At 33.5% G+C, this 11,975-nt stretch overlaps 4 protein-coding genes across 7 annotated transcripts; 3 read left to right on the top strand and 1 right to left on the bottom strand.

Moving 5' to 3' along the window:
- The first annotated feature begins 111 nt into the window (after positions 1–111).
- On the top strand, positions 112–1,286 carry LOC111294415 (uncharacterized). The gene has a single exon (XM_022887709.2). It carries the CDS (start codon positions 371–373, stop codon positions 908–910), a length of 540 nt encoding a protein of 179 aa, XP_022743444.1. The 5' UTR covers positions 112–370; the 3' UTR covers positions 911–1,286.
- Positions 1,287–1,547: 261 nt separating this feature from the next.
- Positions 1,548–2,991, top strand: LOC111294419 (uncharacterized). Its single transcript, XM_022887713.2, has 3 exons — positions 1,548–1,629; positions 2,306–2,668; positions 2,782–2,991. Exons 1-3 carry the CDS (start codon positions 1,548–1,550, stop codon positions 2,796–2,798), a joined length of 462 nt encoding a protein of 153 aa, XP_022743448.2. The 3' UTR covers positions 2,799–2,991.
- A 689-nt stretch (positions 2,992–3,680) lies between these two features.
- LOC111294416 (uncharacterized) lies at positions 3,681–5,065 on the top strand. Its single transcript, XM_022887710.2, has one exon. The coding sequence runs from the start codon at positions 3,980–3,982 to the stop codon at positions 4,406–4,408; it is 429 nt and encodes a 142-aa protein (XP_022743445.1). The 5' UTR covers positions 3,681–3,979; the 3' UTR covers positions 4,409–5,065.
- Positions 5,066–7,689: 2,624 nt separating this feature from the next.
- On the bottom strand, positions 7,690–10,064 carry LOC111294417 (uncharacterized). Of its 4 annotated transcripts, none has more exons than XM_022887712.2 (5): positions 9,827–10,045; positions 8,971–9,072; positions 8,368–8,442; positions 8,222–8,262; positions 7,690–7,923 (listed from the first exon to the last, which is right to left on the bottom strand). In XM_022887712.2, exons 1-5 carry the CDS (start codon positions 9,935–9,937, stop codon positions 7,917–7,919), a joined length of 336 nt encoding a protein of 111 aa, XP_022743447.1. In that variant the 5' UTR covers positions 9,938–10,045; the 3' UTR covers positions 7,690–7,916. The 4 variants fall into 4 exon arrangements, 3 of the variants coding, with proteins under 3 accessions (XP_022743447.1, XP_089599727.1, XP_089599728.1); XM_089743601.1 differs by having other exon boundaries at positions 7,690–7,960; positions 8,223–8,262; XM_089743602.1 differs by lacking the exon at positions 8,971–9,072 and having other exon boundaries at positions 7,690–7,960; positions 8,223–8,262.
- Between the last annotated feature and the right edge of the window lie 1,911 nt (positions 10,065–11,975).

Below are 11,975 nucleotides of genomic sequence, written 5' to 3'. Positions count from 1 at the left end.
AATTGAACTCGGGATCTCTCGCACCCTAAGCGAAAATCATACCACTAGACCAAATGCGCTTGATTGAGCATGCTAAAAAGTAATTTATCCAAGGAAAGCAGGGTTGCGGGAGAACTTCCAAGGCATACGTAAAAGTTAATTAAATAATGAAACTTCTGCGAAGCATCTTTCGAAAAGTAGAAACGGAAAAACTTTCGTCTTCCTTAACTTCTTCTTTTCTACACATTTTCCAGCGAGAAAAGAGAAAAAAGCGCCATAAATTTCACTAACTTAAGCAAACAATGCGAGCTAACTAAAACGCCATCAACTAACAGAAACGGAGAGATCTCCACCCTCCGATATTCCTATTGAAACTCTCCACCATCCGATCATGACAACAAGCATCCATGTCACCGCCCTGGACAGCGTCGTGAACGTGAACTCTCTCTTCACGCTCGCCGTGTTCATCGGCCTAACCTGGAACCCTTATGATTCCAGCAGCACCCTCATAAGCCCAGGCAGCCAATGTTTCCCAAACGCAAAAATCGCCGAAGACTTGATAAGATTCCACGTCTACTCCTTCAGCTCCTTCCTCTTCTCTAGCCTCGTCGCTTTAGCTCTCAAACAAGCAATCAAGATCTCCAAATCTCATGCTTTCAACGTCCATATTAGTTTCCAGGGCTCTGAGTTTTTGGAACATGTTAATGTTAATAAGACATTGCTTCGGATCGGGATGTTGGTTTCGGGTGCTGGGTCGGTTGCGGGATGTGTGTTCTTGATGTTGGCTTTGGTTAATGTTGTTCAGATAAAAGTTGGGACTTTGGCTAGTGGGAGTGGACATGCCTTTGCTGCAGTTGTTCCTCTTGTTATTTTGGTCCCGCTTGCCCTTTTGATCTATGTTTGTGTCGGGCTTTATGCTTTTACTCGTTAAAGTTTTGGCCTTCTTCTTTTTGGATTTTTTTTTTGTTGTATGATGTAGGTTGAATTCTAGTGAGATGAAGGGAAAATATTGGAATATTGAGAATGTTGTAACTTGGGTTTTTTTTTTTTTGGTTAATTTTTTGTTGTTGTATGATCTTGGTGGTATTATAATGAATCCAGAGAAAAAGATTAAACTTTGACAATGTTGAATTTTCTTACTTGGATTTTTCTTAATTTGCAGTGTTTTTAGGGTATATTTTGTTGTATGATCTAAGTTGGAATTATAATGAAACAAGGGTATAAAGATTGGAACTTTGAGAGTGTTCATGTTTTCATTTGGATTTTTGCCGTTGTTGTTGTTTTTTTTTTTTTTTTTTAATTCAATTTTTTAACACTCTTGGGATCTTTTTCTTGTATGATAAAAGTGTGAAATTATGATGAACCGAGGTGAAAAGTTGAAACTTTAAATCATGTTGTTTGATGCTTTATTTTCGCTTGAGCTTTTGATTTTGTTGTTATTATTGTTTTATAATTAGGTGAGATTATAATGAAATGTGAGACTAGGATAGCCATATTTTCTTCTGGGTGTGATCAAACACATTGAAAAAATTTCAAGGATTAACATTTGTGCCCCTTTAGTATGACTAATGAGAAATCACAATGAAAAAGGGAGGTTTATTGTCATGAAGAAAAGTTTGCGAGATGAGTTTGACAGAATTGCAGAAGAAAGTGTCTTTATTATCTAAGTTACCTTGGTTGAAGCAGTATAGGTGTCAAGTAGGGCTGAGAGATTAGCTCAAGGTTTCAGAATAGCGAGTAGAGTTTGCATTCCATTGACAGCTGAAAAGGGAAAGGAGTTGTTGATTGAGATTGCTGAGGGCATTAAAGTCTTAGAACGTCATCTTAACAAGTTACAGACAAGAAAGCTGCTGGAAGAAAAACTCAAATTTCTAGTTGAATGCCCACAGAAACAGATCGAAAACCATGCTTATCTGGCCATAAACATGCTATAAGGGAGAAAACAACTTGGTAAGGTATTAGGTTTTTATAAGCTAATGCTGTGTGGTCGGTTTGAAATTATACCTTCATTCAGTTGTTTTTCTAACTATTCCGTTGCGGATTTGATTTTGGCTTGCGCTGCATGAATGTTTAAACTGTGGATGGGTTTCTTAAGGTTGTTAGGAAAGAGAAGTAAGAGAAACAAGGTGTTGTTGATGACTTGATGGTCAGGTAACTCTGAATAGATGTTCTGGAATAGTAGGTGCTGCAGCTAATAAAAGACGTTTCTCTAGTTCCATGTGCATTATAATTTGTGGAAATCACATGTATTTGGCTAATTTTTAGCTATTTGTTTCAGTATAACCTGTTGAGTAGTGTCTTTGTTTCTAGGTAAGTTGTTGAGAAGTGTCCCTGTATTGCTTTGAAGAAATAGAAGCTCCAGTGAAGTATATCTATGTTCTAGTGTTTCTTGTAATTTTGGGCATTGTTGGGTTCAATGGGGTAGATGGAGAAGGTGCATGTGGGAAACATAACATTGAGAAGGAAGCTGAGAAGCTGTCTCCTTGTTACAATAGCAGTACAAGATGTGAAAGCTCCAGTTCCAACCATTGCTGCACTGTAATGGAGAAAAAGCTCAAGAATATAAGCTACCTTTGTGCTATTATGCTTTCTCGTACAGCAGACAATGCTAGAATCAAGCCGCAAGTTGCCGTGACCCTTCTAAAACGCTGCAACATTGCTGTTCGTCCTGTTGATCACAAGTGTGGAGGTAGAATTCGCAAATCATTTACTCTGCTTTCTTGTTAGCTTGACTCATTTGCTTTTATGTAATGCTTCTAGTGTTAGTTTCATTCTCATGGGGCTATTGTTTATTTCTTGCAGCTTTCCTACTGATCTAGGTGTGAAGACTCCCATGGTGCGACTTCCTGTATTACTACTTGGTATGAGCTATATCAGTGTTCCGGGTTTTGTCATTGTTGCTAGTCATTCTAGTTGATGAGTTTCACTGTGACATTCAGCCGTTTGAGTAATAAATAAACTGTTGTATTTTTGAAAAACAAATAAAAGTTTTAGTTTCCTTGAGCAAAACCGAATAAAAGGTTAGTTGTCTTTGCAAAACATTTGCTTCTTGTTGCTCTGCTCAATAACCATTTTCTCTGATTCATGCTGTAAATAGGCTCAATAATGGAGAGGATCACTTGAATTGAACAATCTAACTGATATATGGAATGTTTATAGGATTTTGTTCAATTAATGAGGCTTGAAGTATAATTTCATTTTGAATTGAATAAGCTTCTAAACTTGCCTTTGCTGAAGGATTGGATAAGCTAAAAGCACTTAGCTGTTCAGGTCTGGCAGTAAAGGATATAAAAAAAAAAAAAATGCAGAAGCCCTTCCCAAACTGCAAATTTTGCTGGTGGATTACATATCTTCTTCCCTATATCTTTAAGAAACTCACTAAAGAAATAGCAGATTACATTGAAACTATAACAAACGGTGACAGAGAAATGGGGCTATAAAAGAGACAGGACAGGATAAAAGCAACAAAACAGCAGTTAAAAGAAGCGGTAGGAATTTGTAACGCAGAATATACAGTTTTTAGCCAAAGATATCAGACGCTAAACGATATAACATGCAAGTTGCAACAACAGAAACAGCTGGTGGTTCTGCAAATAATCTTGGTTCTAGCATGAAGGTGAATAATGCAAGTGGTCCATTAAGAATTCACTTTTTTTTTTTTTATTTGAGGGAGGGGCATTTGAACTCTGCTCTTGGAGTTGTGAATTATGCATAATCAATTACTGAGCCAAATGCTTGGGGTGCAAATTCATATTGCCCTTCAGGATGAAGGATTAGTGGAATCCCAGTAATGACTTTAGCAAGCACTAACCGCCATTGGCTTAAAATAGGCAGGTAATTGCCTAATCACATGTTTTTGGAGTAGTAGGTGCTGCAATAAACAAAATACTTTTTCTCAAGTGATACCTCCACCTCGATTTGTGGGTTTCATATGCATTACTCATTAAAAACCATTTTAGTTGCTTGGTTTCACTATAAATTTTGAAGTAGAGAAGTGTTTATGCATTGCAAATTTGAAGACAGGAAGTACATCTGCTTTCTGTTTCTTCTTGCTATTTTGGGCATTGCCTTGCTCAATATAGCAGAAGGAGCTGGTGATTGTGGGAGATCATCTCCAGACAGGGAAGCCTGGAAGTTAGCTCCTTGCGCAATGGCAGCACAAGATTCGAATGCTCAAGTGTATGACAGTTTCTGCCAACAGGTGAAGACAATAGGCCAGAATCCACGATGCCTCTGTGCTGTTATGCTTTCTAATACAGCTAAGAGTTCTGGAATCAAGCCCGAAATTGCTGTGACCATTCCTAAACGCTGCAACATTGCTGATCGTCCTGTTGGTTACAAATGTGGAGGTATATTTTTATTTGCATGGTATTATTTACAGATTCTTTTACACAATTTTTCTCTGCTTTATAAGATTCTCCAAGTTTAAGTCTCAATTTTCCTTCTTCATTTGCATATCTTGAAACGGCTTCTGATATTTTGCAGATTACACTCTGCCTTGAGCATAAAGGCACAAGTCATGGTTCTTGGTCTCGTGTGCTGGATTTTGTGCTTCGCTTTTTCTAGTTCAACTAGCTGATGAGTTGGGTTAATTAACTGTGACATCCGGCTATTTGAATGATAAATAAAAGCTTGTGTTTAGTTATCTTTCTATAACTCGATTATTCTCTTATGGCTCAATGCTCAAACACCATTCTCCCCAAGCAATGGCATCTTTGAGACCTTTACCTTGCATGATTCCTATTGGTGTTGAGCTCCAACCTAAGAATATTCCTACGTTTGTAGAAGAGAGGAATGGTTAAAGGTAAAGGCAGGATTCCCTATGTTTGCACTTTGATGCGCAAGTCAGTAAAGATCAGGTTAGCAAGAAAGCAGAAAAGAGAGAGAGAAATAAATCGGATGAACCTACCTTCATGGTGTCCAAGTCTTCATATTTATAGGTAAGCTTAATGGGACCATAAGAGGACAATTAGGACAAGGTCGAGCTGAGGTGGCACTAACTATGTTAGGCCGACCTGACATGTCAGGTCAGCACAAATGACAAAGAGACCTCTGGTTGTCTGCTAAAAGCTTTGAGAGAGGAAAAGACCACTGTACTCTTTTAACCATCAAATACCCTTAATACTATGTTCTCCCATCAAGCGGTTTGAGTATCAAATCACCAAATTTATTACCAATATCCTCGATGTGGGACAGATTGTCTGGGGGAATAGATTAGCTGCTTGGTTTGTCAAAGGCTAACGTTGCAAGAGGAGGTCGATTTTGGATGATGATCAGCTTTGAGCCACGGTCTAACCTAATAGTTATTTGATCTCGTGCATGTGTTCTAGATTAAGTGCATAATCAGTTTAAAGGTTGTCAAAGTGATAATTGTTGAGGGTGACTCAAGATTAGTTTTTTGATCGAGGTGAGCTATTTTGGTTAAGCTAATCACTTTGGTTGAGGTGGCCCAACCAAGCCTTTATGTAGGCAATTTACTAAGATGAGCTTTTTGACTGAGGTGATAGAGATTAGCTCCTTGACAGAGGTGATTGAGCCAAGCCTTTATGTAGGTAATTTACCGAAAGGAGCTCTTTGACTGAGGTAGCCAAATTGAGCTCTTTGACCAAAATGGCTGAGATGAGCTCTTTTGACCAAGGTGACCTTTTTTGTCCGAGCTGAACCATTTGGTTGAGATGGCCCAATCAAGCCTTCATGTAGGTAATTTACCGAGATAAACTCTTTGATCAAGGTGGTTGAGATGAATTCTTTTGATCGAGCTATTTTGTCGAATTTGGTCTTTATGAAGTTATTTCGTAGATCCAAGCTCTTTTGATCGAGTTGAGTCCGAGCTCTTTTGGCTGAGTTGTTTTGTCAAATTAGACATTTATGAAGGTATTTCGTAGATCCAAGCTTTTTTGGCTAAGCTGAGTTCAAAATCTTTGACCGAACTGTTTTGTCAAATTGGACCTTTATGAAGGTATTTTGTAGATCCAAGCTTTTTGGTCAAACTATTTTGTCGAATTAGACCTTTATGAAGGTAGGTTATAGATTCAAACTTTTTTGATCGAGCTGAGTCCGAGTTTTTTTTCTTAGCTGTTTTGTCGAATTAGGCTTTGATGAAGACATTTCGTAGATCTAAGCTTTTTTGGTCGAGTTGAGTCCGAGCTTATTGGGCAAGCTGAGTCTGAGCTCTTTAGCCGAGCTATTTTGTTGAGTTAAGTCTTTATGAAGGTATTTTGTAGATCCAAGCTTTTTTGACCGAGTTGAGTTTGAACTCATTTAGTCGAGTTGTTTTGTTGAATTAGGCCTTTATGAAGGCATTGGTAGATTCGAATTCTTTTGGCCGAGTTGAGTTTGATCTCTTTGGTCAAGTTATTTTGTCAAATTGGGCATTTATGAAGATATTTTGTGGATCCGAATTCTTTTGACCAAGCTAAATCCGAGCTTTTTGGCCAAGTTATTTTGTTGAGTTTGGCCTTTATGAAGACATTTCAGAGATCTAAACTCTTTTGGTCGAACTGAGTCTGAGTTTTTTGGTAGAGTTACTTTTTTCGAATTGGGCCTTTATAAAGGTATTTTGTGGATCCAAACTCTTTTGATCGAGTTGAGTCCAAGCTCTTTGGTCGAGTTGTTTTGTCGAGTTGGGTCTTTATAAAGGCATTTCATAGATTCGACCTCTTTTGGCTGAGCTGAATCCAAACTCTTTAGTTAAGCTATTTTGTTGAGTTGGGCCTTTATGAAGGCATTTCATATATCTGAGCTCTTTTGACCAAGCTGATTCTAAACTTTTTGGTCGAGCTGTTTTGTTGAATTGGACCTTTACGAAGGCATATGGTAAATCTGAACTTTTTTGGCCGAGCTGAGTCCGAATTTTTTGGTCGAGCTATTTTGTTGAATTGGACCTTTATGAAGGCATTTGGTAGATTCGAGCTCTTTTGATTGAGCTGAGTTCGAGTTCTTTTGGCCGAGTTATTTCTCCTTCTTTTAGGGTTTTTTTTTCTTGGTGACATTTTATGATTGGCTAAATACGAGACCCCCTACTTGACGCATCAAATGTTAGTGCCAAACTTTGACTTGAGAGTGTCCCTGTGAATGCATAAGAGAAGGACGGTTGAAGGCAAAGGCATGAGGTGTTCCCTGTGTTTGCACTCTGATGCTCAAGTCAATAAAGATCAGATTGGCAAGAAAGCGGGAAGGAGATAGAGAAATGAAGGAGATGAACCTGCTTTCATGTGCCTAAATCTTCGTATTTATAGGTAAGTTGAAGGGAACCATAAGAGAACAATTAGGACAAGGCCAAGCTAAGATGATATTGGCCATTAGGTCAGTACAAATGACAAAGATACCCTTGATTATCTGCTAAAGGCTTTGAAAGAAGAAAAGATCATCATACTCTTTTGACTATCAAATGCCCCTAATAATTCCTCTATACAATATGATCAAATGCCCCTAACAATTCCTTTATACAATAGACCAGAGTTATGGAAACTGGTATCCAATCCGATGACTTTAATTGGAATTTTTCAGCTAAAGACATATAACTTCCCTTTGAAGTAATTAAATATATGGATATTTCAATAATCCGTTTCAATTTTTGAGTTGAAATAAAAATTTTGCTCTCCCCTTTCCTGTTTTCTAAACGGTTTAGGTTTGTGATCATTCATTGTATACATGCTAAAATGCATCTGACCTTGAAAGTGAAACTCAAGTTGAAGGAGAGGCAGAATATATATGTCAATATATAGTTATACTAATTGATTTCCCTTGTGGGCAAAAAAATTCCAGAGAATATTTCAGTACATAGGCAACTTATAAATACAAGATGCCCTAAATATATCAGCTTACTGGGTGAGACTTGCTCAAGTGGAAGAATTGGGACAAAAAGAACCCAACAATCTTCCAAAAGTCATACGCTGTATTATGCTCTATATGCTTCCACTGTACAGCAGAGCTATCTACCAGCTTATTTCCATAGTAATATAAGATTGATCATGCCGCCAGTATTCCCGCAAAATAGCCAGTAAACATAATTTCAATCAGTTGGATCAAAGGGAAGTATGCTAGACTAAATGAAGAAATATTATGCTAAGAACATAAAAGAAAATTCTTCAAACTCTGATCATTATTCCTCAAAATAAGTTTCTACTTTTATTTTTTTCCCTTGTAAATTGAATCCTCTATGATTAAATTGTCGAAGTGGTACATGTAAATAAAATAAAAATTGGAGCCTGGAGGGTGCATGTAGAGATAAAGATGTTACCTTACAGTATTTTGGATTGAGATGTTAGTAATCAAGTGAGCCTGCAAAAACAAAGAATAATTGATTAAACACTGTTGAATACTGCTGTCATTTTATGGATGGTGAAGAGTATATTATATATCATAAAAAGTTCATATCTTTCATACCTGCCACCAATTCCCTCTTGAAGCACCACTAGAATTGCTTCCTTTGGGATCATCATCTCCCCCATCCTTTTTTAACTGTCAAAACAAAAGACCAGGACCAGAGAAATCGATGATAATTATGATGTGTAGAAAGCAAGATGCAGAATCTACATACCCTAAAAAAAAACACACAATATATTCCCAAGTAGGCATACCAAGGAGTCCGAGTTAATGAATATTTTAATGTGTTATACTTTCACAATGGGGAGATTCAATAGTCTTCCTTGGAGAATACTTTTCTAGGCCACCATAGTAGATAGATGAGCTGAAATAGCAAGGTTCTACTGTTTCATTCTAATAAATGGATGAAGTACTCTTGTCTTTATTAGTTGTGCAACTGCTTTCTCTTACTATTAGTGTTATGATCTAAAACAAAACATGTGCAAGATTCAGATTCTATTCTCTCATCCATCTTTCTCATGTCATCAGTTACTTGAGAATCCAGTGAAAACAACCTTATATAGTGTTCTGTTCTTTTTTTTTTTTTTTTAATTTTTAAAAAACTCAAGATTTCCTGCTACTCCATCTAAGAATTAGCAGAAAAGAAAGATAAAAGGATGGTACAAGAGGGCATGGGAATCTGGATTTCCATGTTTTCCATATGGGGCAAACCCTGATTATTACATGACCCATCATTCCAAATTGACTGGAGTCCCTACCTAGCACCTGAAATCAGAAAGAGAACAATTTAAACCTTTGCAGCACATTCCACCTAAATTGACCAGCAAAGTCTATGGTCATTGGAACAAAAAGAAGGATAATCACATTAAAAAAAAGCTATCCAGATCACCTAGAAGTCACTGGCGTATGGTTCACTTGCACAGTCCAAAGGGTACTTTTTTCTCACATTCTAATCCAAAAGCACTAACTTAACTAGTATTGGAATATACAAATCAGCCTAGATTTTGTTTCTTATCATTCACTTCCTATCCCTTCTTTTTCATCAATGACAAATCACTTAGCAAAGTTAAAAAATTCAAAAGAAAAAAAATAAGTACTCCACTTGCTAGCATCTACCGACCAGGTGAATATAACCAAACACTTGATGTACGGACAAAAAACTTTTCTCAGCATCTTTTCAAGAATCATTCACTTAAAATATATAAATTCCAATAAACTTTTTATTATCATCCAAGCCAATTCCATGAAGTTGGAACAAGAAATATATATGTATATGTATAAACTCAATAAAATAAACCATCTTTTATCCTATATATCGATTTCTTAACTGCCAATCAAATATTACCTCCAAGCATATAAATTTCACATATTTTCAAGTAAATAGTTGCCTAAAGAGTAAAGCATTTCCTTTTTCCTTTTTCCTTTTTTATTTTCTCATTCTAAACCATCAAAATCAACACAGTTGTATCATTTATGAACAAAAATTGATGAGCGAAAGAATCTAAAAGAAGGTTTTTACCTTTGACGGGAGGGGAAACAGTCTAAAAAATCCCACTTGTGGATGAAGAATAAGAGTCCTTGGGACCAAGGAGATAATCCGAAGAAACAGATGATGAAGAAGAAGAACCATTCACTTTTGTTTTCCATACCAGAAAAATTAAAACTTTTTTTTTTCTTACCTTAAAAGCTTTCTCCGTCAACCAACGTATAAAACTACTCTTTGATATAGATATTTGATATACACACACACACACCAGTTTTAGATACTTGAAGGATGCTTGTGTAATTTTTATCTTTAGAAATTTATCTTAATAAATAATTTTTTTGATAATAATAATAATAATAATAATAACAATAATTTAATTTTTGTTTTATTATAATATAAGTAAATTTTGATAATTTTTAATATACTTTTGATAATAATGATAAATGTTAATAATTTAATACTATAAGTAAAATTTGATAACATTTGATATAATTTTGATTTTGATAACTTTTGATAAAATTTTGGTAACCTTGAATACAATTTTGGTAGCTTTCGATTTTATTTTGATAACTTATAATATAATTTTGATAATCATTGGTACAATTTTAATAACTTTTTATAAAATTTTAGTAATTTTTTTATTTAATTTTAGTAACTTTTTGATATTTTATGATATATTTTTAGTAATTATTGATAAAATTTACGTTATCATATATTTAATAATGAATTCTTGCAAGAAAGCGAGGGTTTAGTTTTAGAATAAGATAAAATTTACAGAGGCAACCTTCAAGTATCTAAAACTAGTGTGTGTGTCTTGAAGGATGCTTTTGTAATTTTTATCTTTATAAATTTATCTTAATAAATAATTTTTTGATAATAATAATAATAATAATTTAATTTTTATTATATTATAATATAAGTAAAATTTGATAACTTTTAATATACTTTTGATAATAATGATAAATGTTAATAATTTAATACCATAAGTAAAATTTGATAACATTTGATATAATTTTGATTTTGATAACTTTTGATAAAATTTTGGTAACCTTGAATACAATTTTGGTAGCTTTTGATTTTATTTTGATAACTTATAATATAATTTTGTTAATCATTGGTACAATTTTAATAATTTTTTATAAAATTTTAGTAATTTTTAGATTTAATTTTAGTAATTTTTTGATACCTTATGATATACTTTTAGTAATTATTGATAAAATTTGTGTCATTATATATTTAATAATGAATTCTCGCAAGAAAGCGATGGTTTAGTTTTATATTAAGATAATTTTTTTTATATAATAACATTATTGTTTCATCAAATTTAAAAGTTTTTCACTAAATTTTTTTAATAGGTTTACGGTAAATTTATCCTAACCTCCCAATATTTAATTTGTAGCTTTGTTTTTGCTAATAACTAAAATTCAATTCCTAACAACTTCAAGTATAAAAAATTTATCAATGATTAACAATTAAGTTATCATTAATTTATTATTATTTTATTAATGATTTACTACTAAGCTATCAATAATATATTACTAAATTATCAATGATTTACTACTAAATTAATATTGAAGTACTATTAAGTTATGAATGATATACTAATAAATTATTGATAATTTACTATTAAGTTACTAATGATTTAATATAAAATTATAAATAATTTATTATTAATTTATTGATAATTTATTATAAAGTTATTAATGATTAACTAATTTATTACAAAATTATTATTGATTTACATCTAAATTATCACTGATTTGCAACTAAATTATTATTGATTTACTACTAAATTATCAATAACTTACATCTAAATTATTAAATGATTTACTATTATGTTATTATGTATTCACTACTATATTATCATTAATTTACTAAATAGTTTTTGATTATTTGCTAAAAAATCATCATAGATTTGTTATTAAATTAATAATGATTCATTACTAAGTTATCACTGATTTATATTAAATTATTTATGATTGATTATTAAGTTGTCAATGATTAACTATTAAGTTATCTATGGTTTACTACTACTAAGTTATATTAATTTACTTTTAAATTTCCAATAATTAACTACAAATTATCGTTAATTTACTACTAAGTTGTTAATGATTTACAACTAAGTTTATCAATTAATTAAATTCAAATTGATTTACTATTAAGTTATTATCAATTTACTATT

The sequence above is a fragment of the Durio zibethinus genome, chromosome 14 (assembly GCF_047325235.1).
Source record: "Durio zibethinus cultivar Kanyao isolate XHJ-2024 chromosome 14, ASM4732523v1, whole genome shotgun sequence".
In the NCBI taxonomy this organism is placed as follows: domain Eukaryota; kingdom Viridiplantae; phylum Streptophyta; class Magnoliopsida; order Malvales; family Malvaceae; genus Durio; species Durio zibethinus.
This window is presented reverse-complemented; position numbering and strand designations above follow the sequence as displayed.

Coding starts and splice junctions, on each gene's coding strand:
- LOC111294417 (XM_089743601.1), bottom strand. CDS start 9,937: ATGGTTCTTCTTCTTCATCATCTGTTTCTTCGGATTATCTCCTTGGTC. Junction 8,263..8,367: donor CAAGAGGGAATTGGTGGCAG/GTATGAAAGATA, acceptor TTGTTTTTGCAG/GCTCACTTGATTACTAACAT. Junction 7,961..8,222: donor CTCAATCCAAAATACTGTAA/GGTAACATCTTT, acceptor TGCGGGAATACT/GGCGGCATGATCAATCTTAT.
- LOC111294415 (XM_022887709.2), top strand. CDS start 371: ATGACAACAAGCATCCATGTCACCGCCCTGGACAGCGTCGTGAACGTG.
- LOC111294419 (XM_022887713.2), top strand. CDS start 1,548: ATGAGAAATCACAATGAAAAAGGGAGGTTTATTGTCATGAAGAAAAGT. Junction 1,630..2,305: donor TGACAGAATTGCAGAAGAAA/GTGTCTTTATTA, acceptor GTTGTTGAGAAG/TGTCCCTGTATTGCTTTGAA.
- LOC111294416 (XM_022887710.2), top strand. CDS start 3,980: ATGCATTGCAAATTTGAAGACAGGAAGTACATCTGCTTTCTGTTTCTT.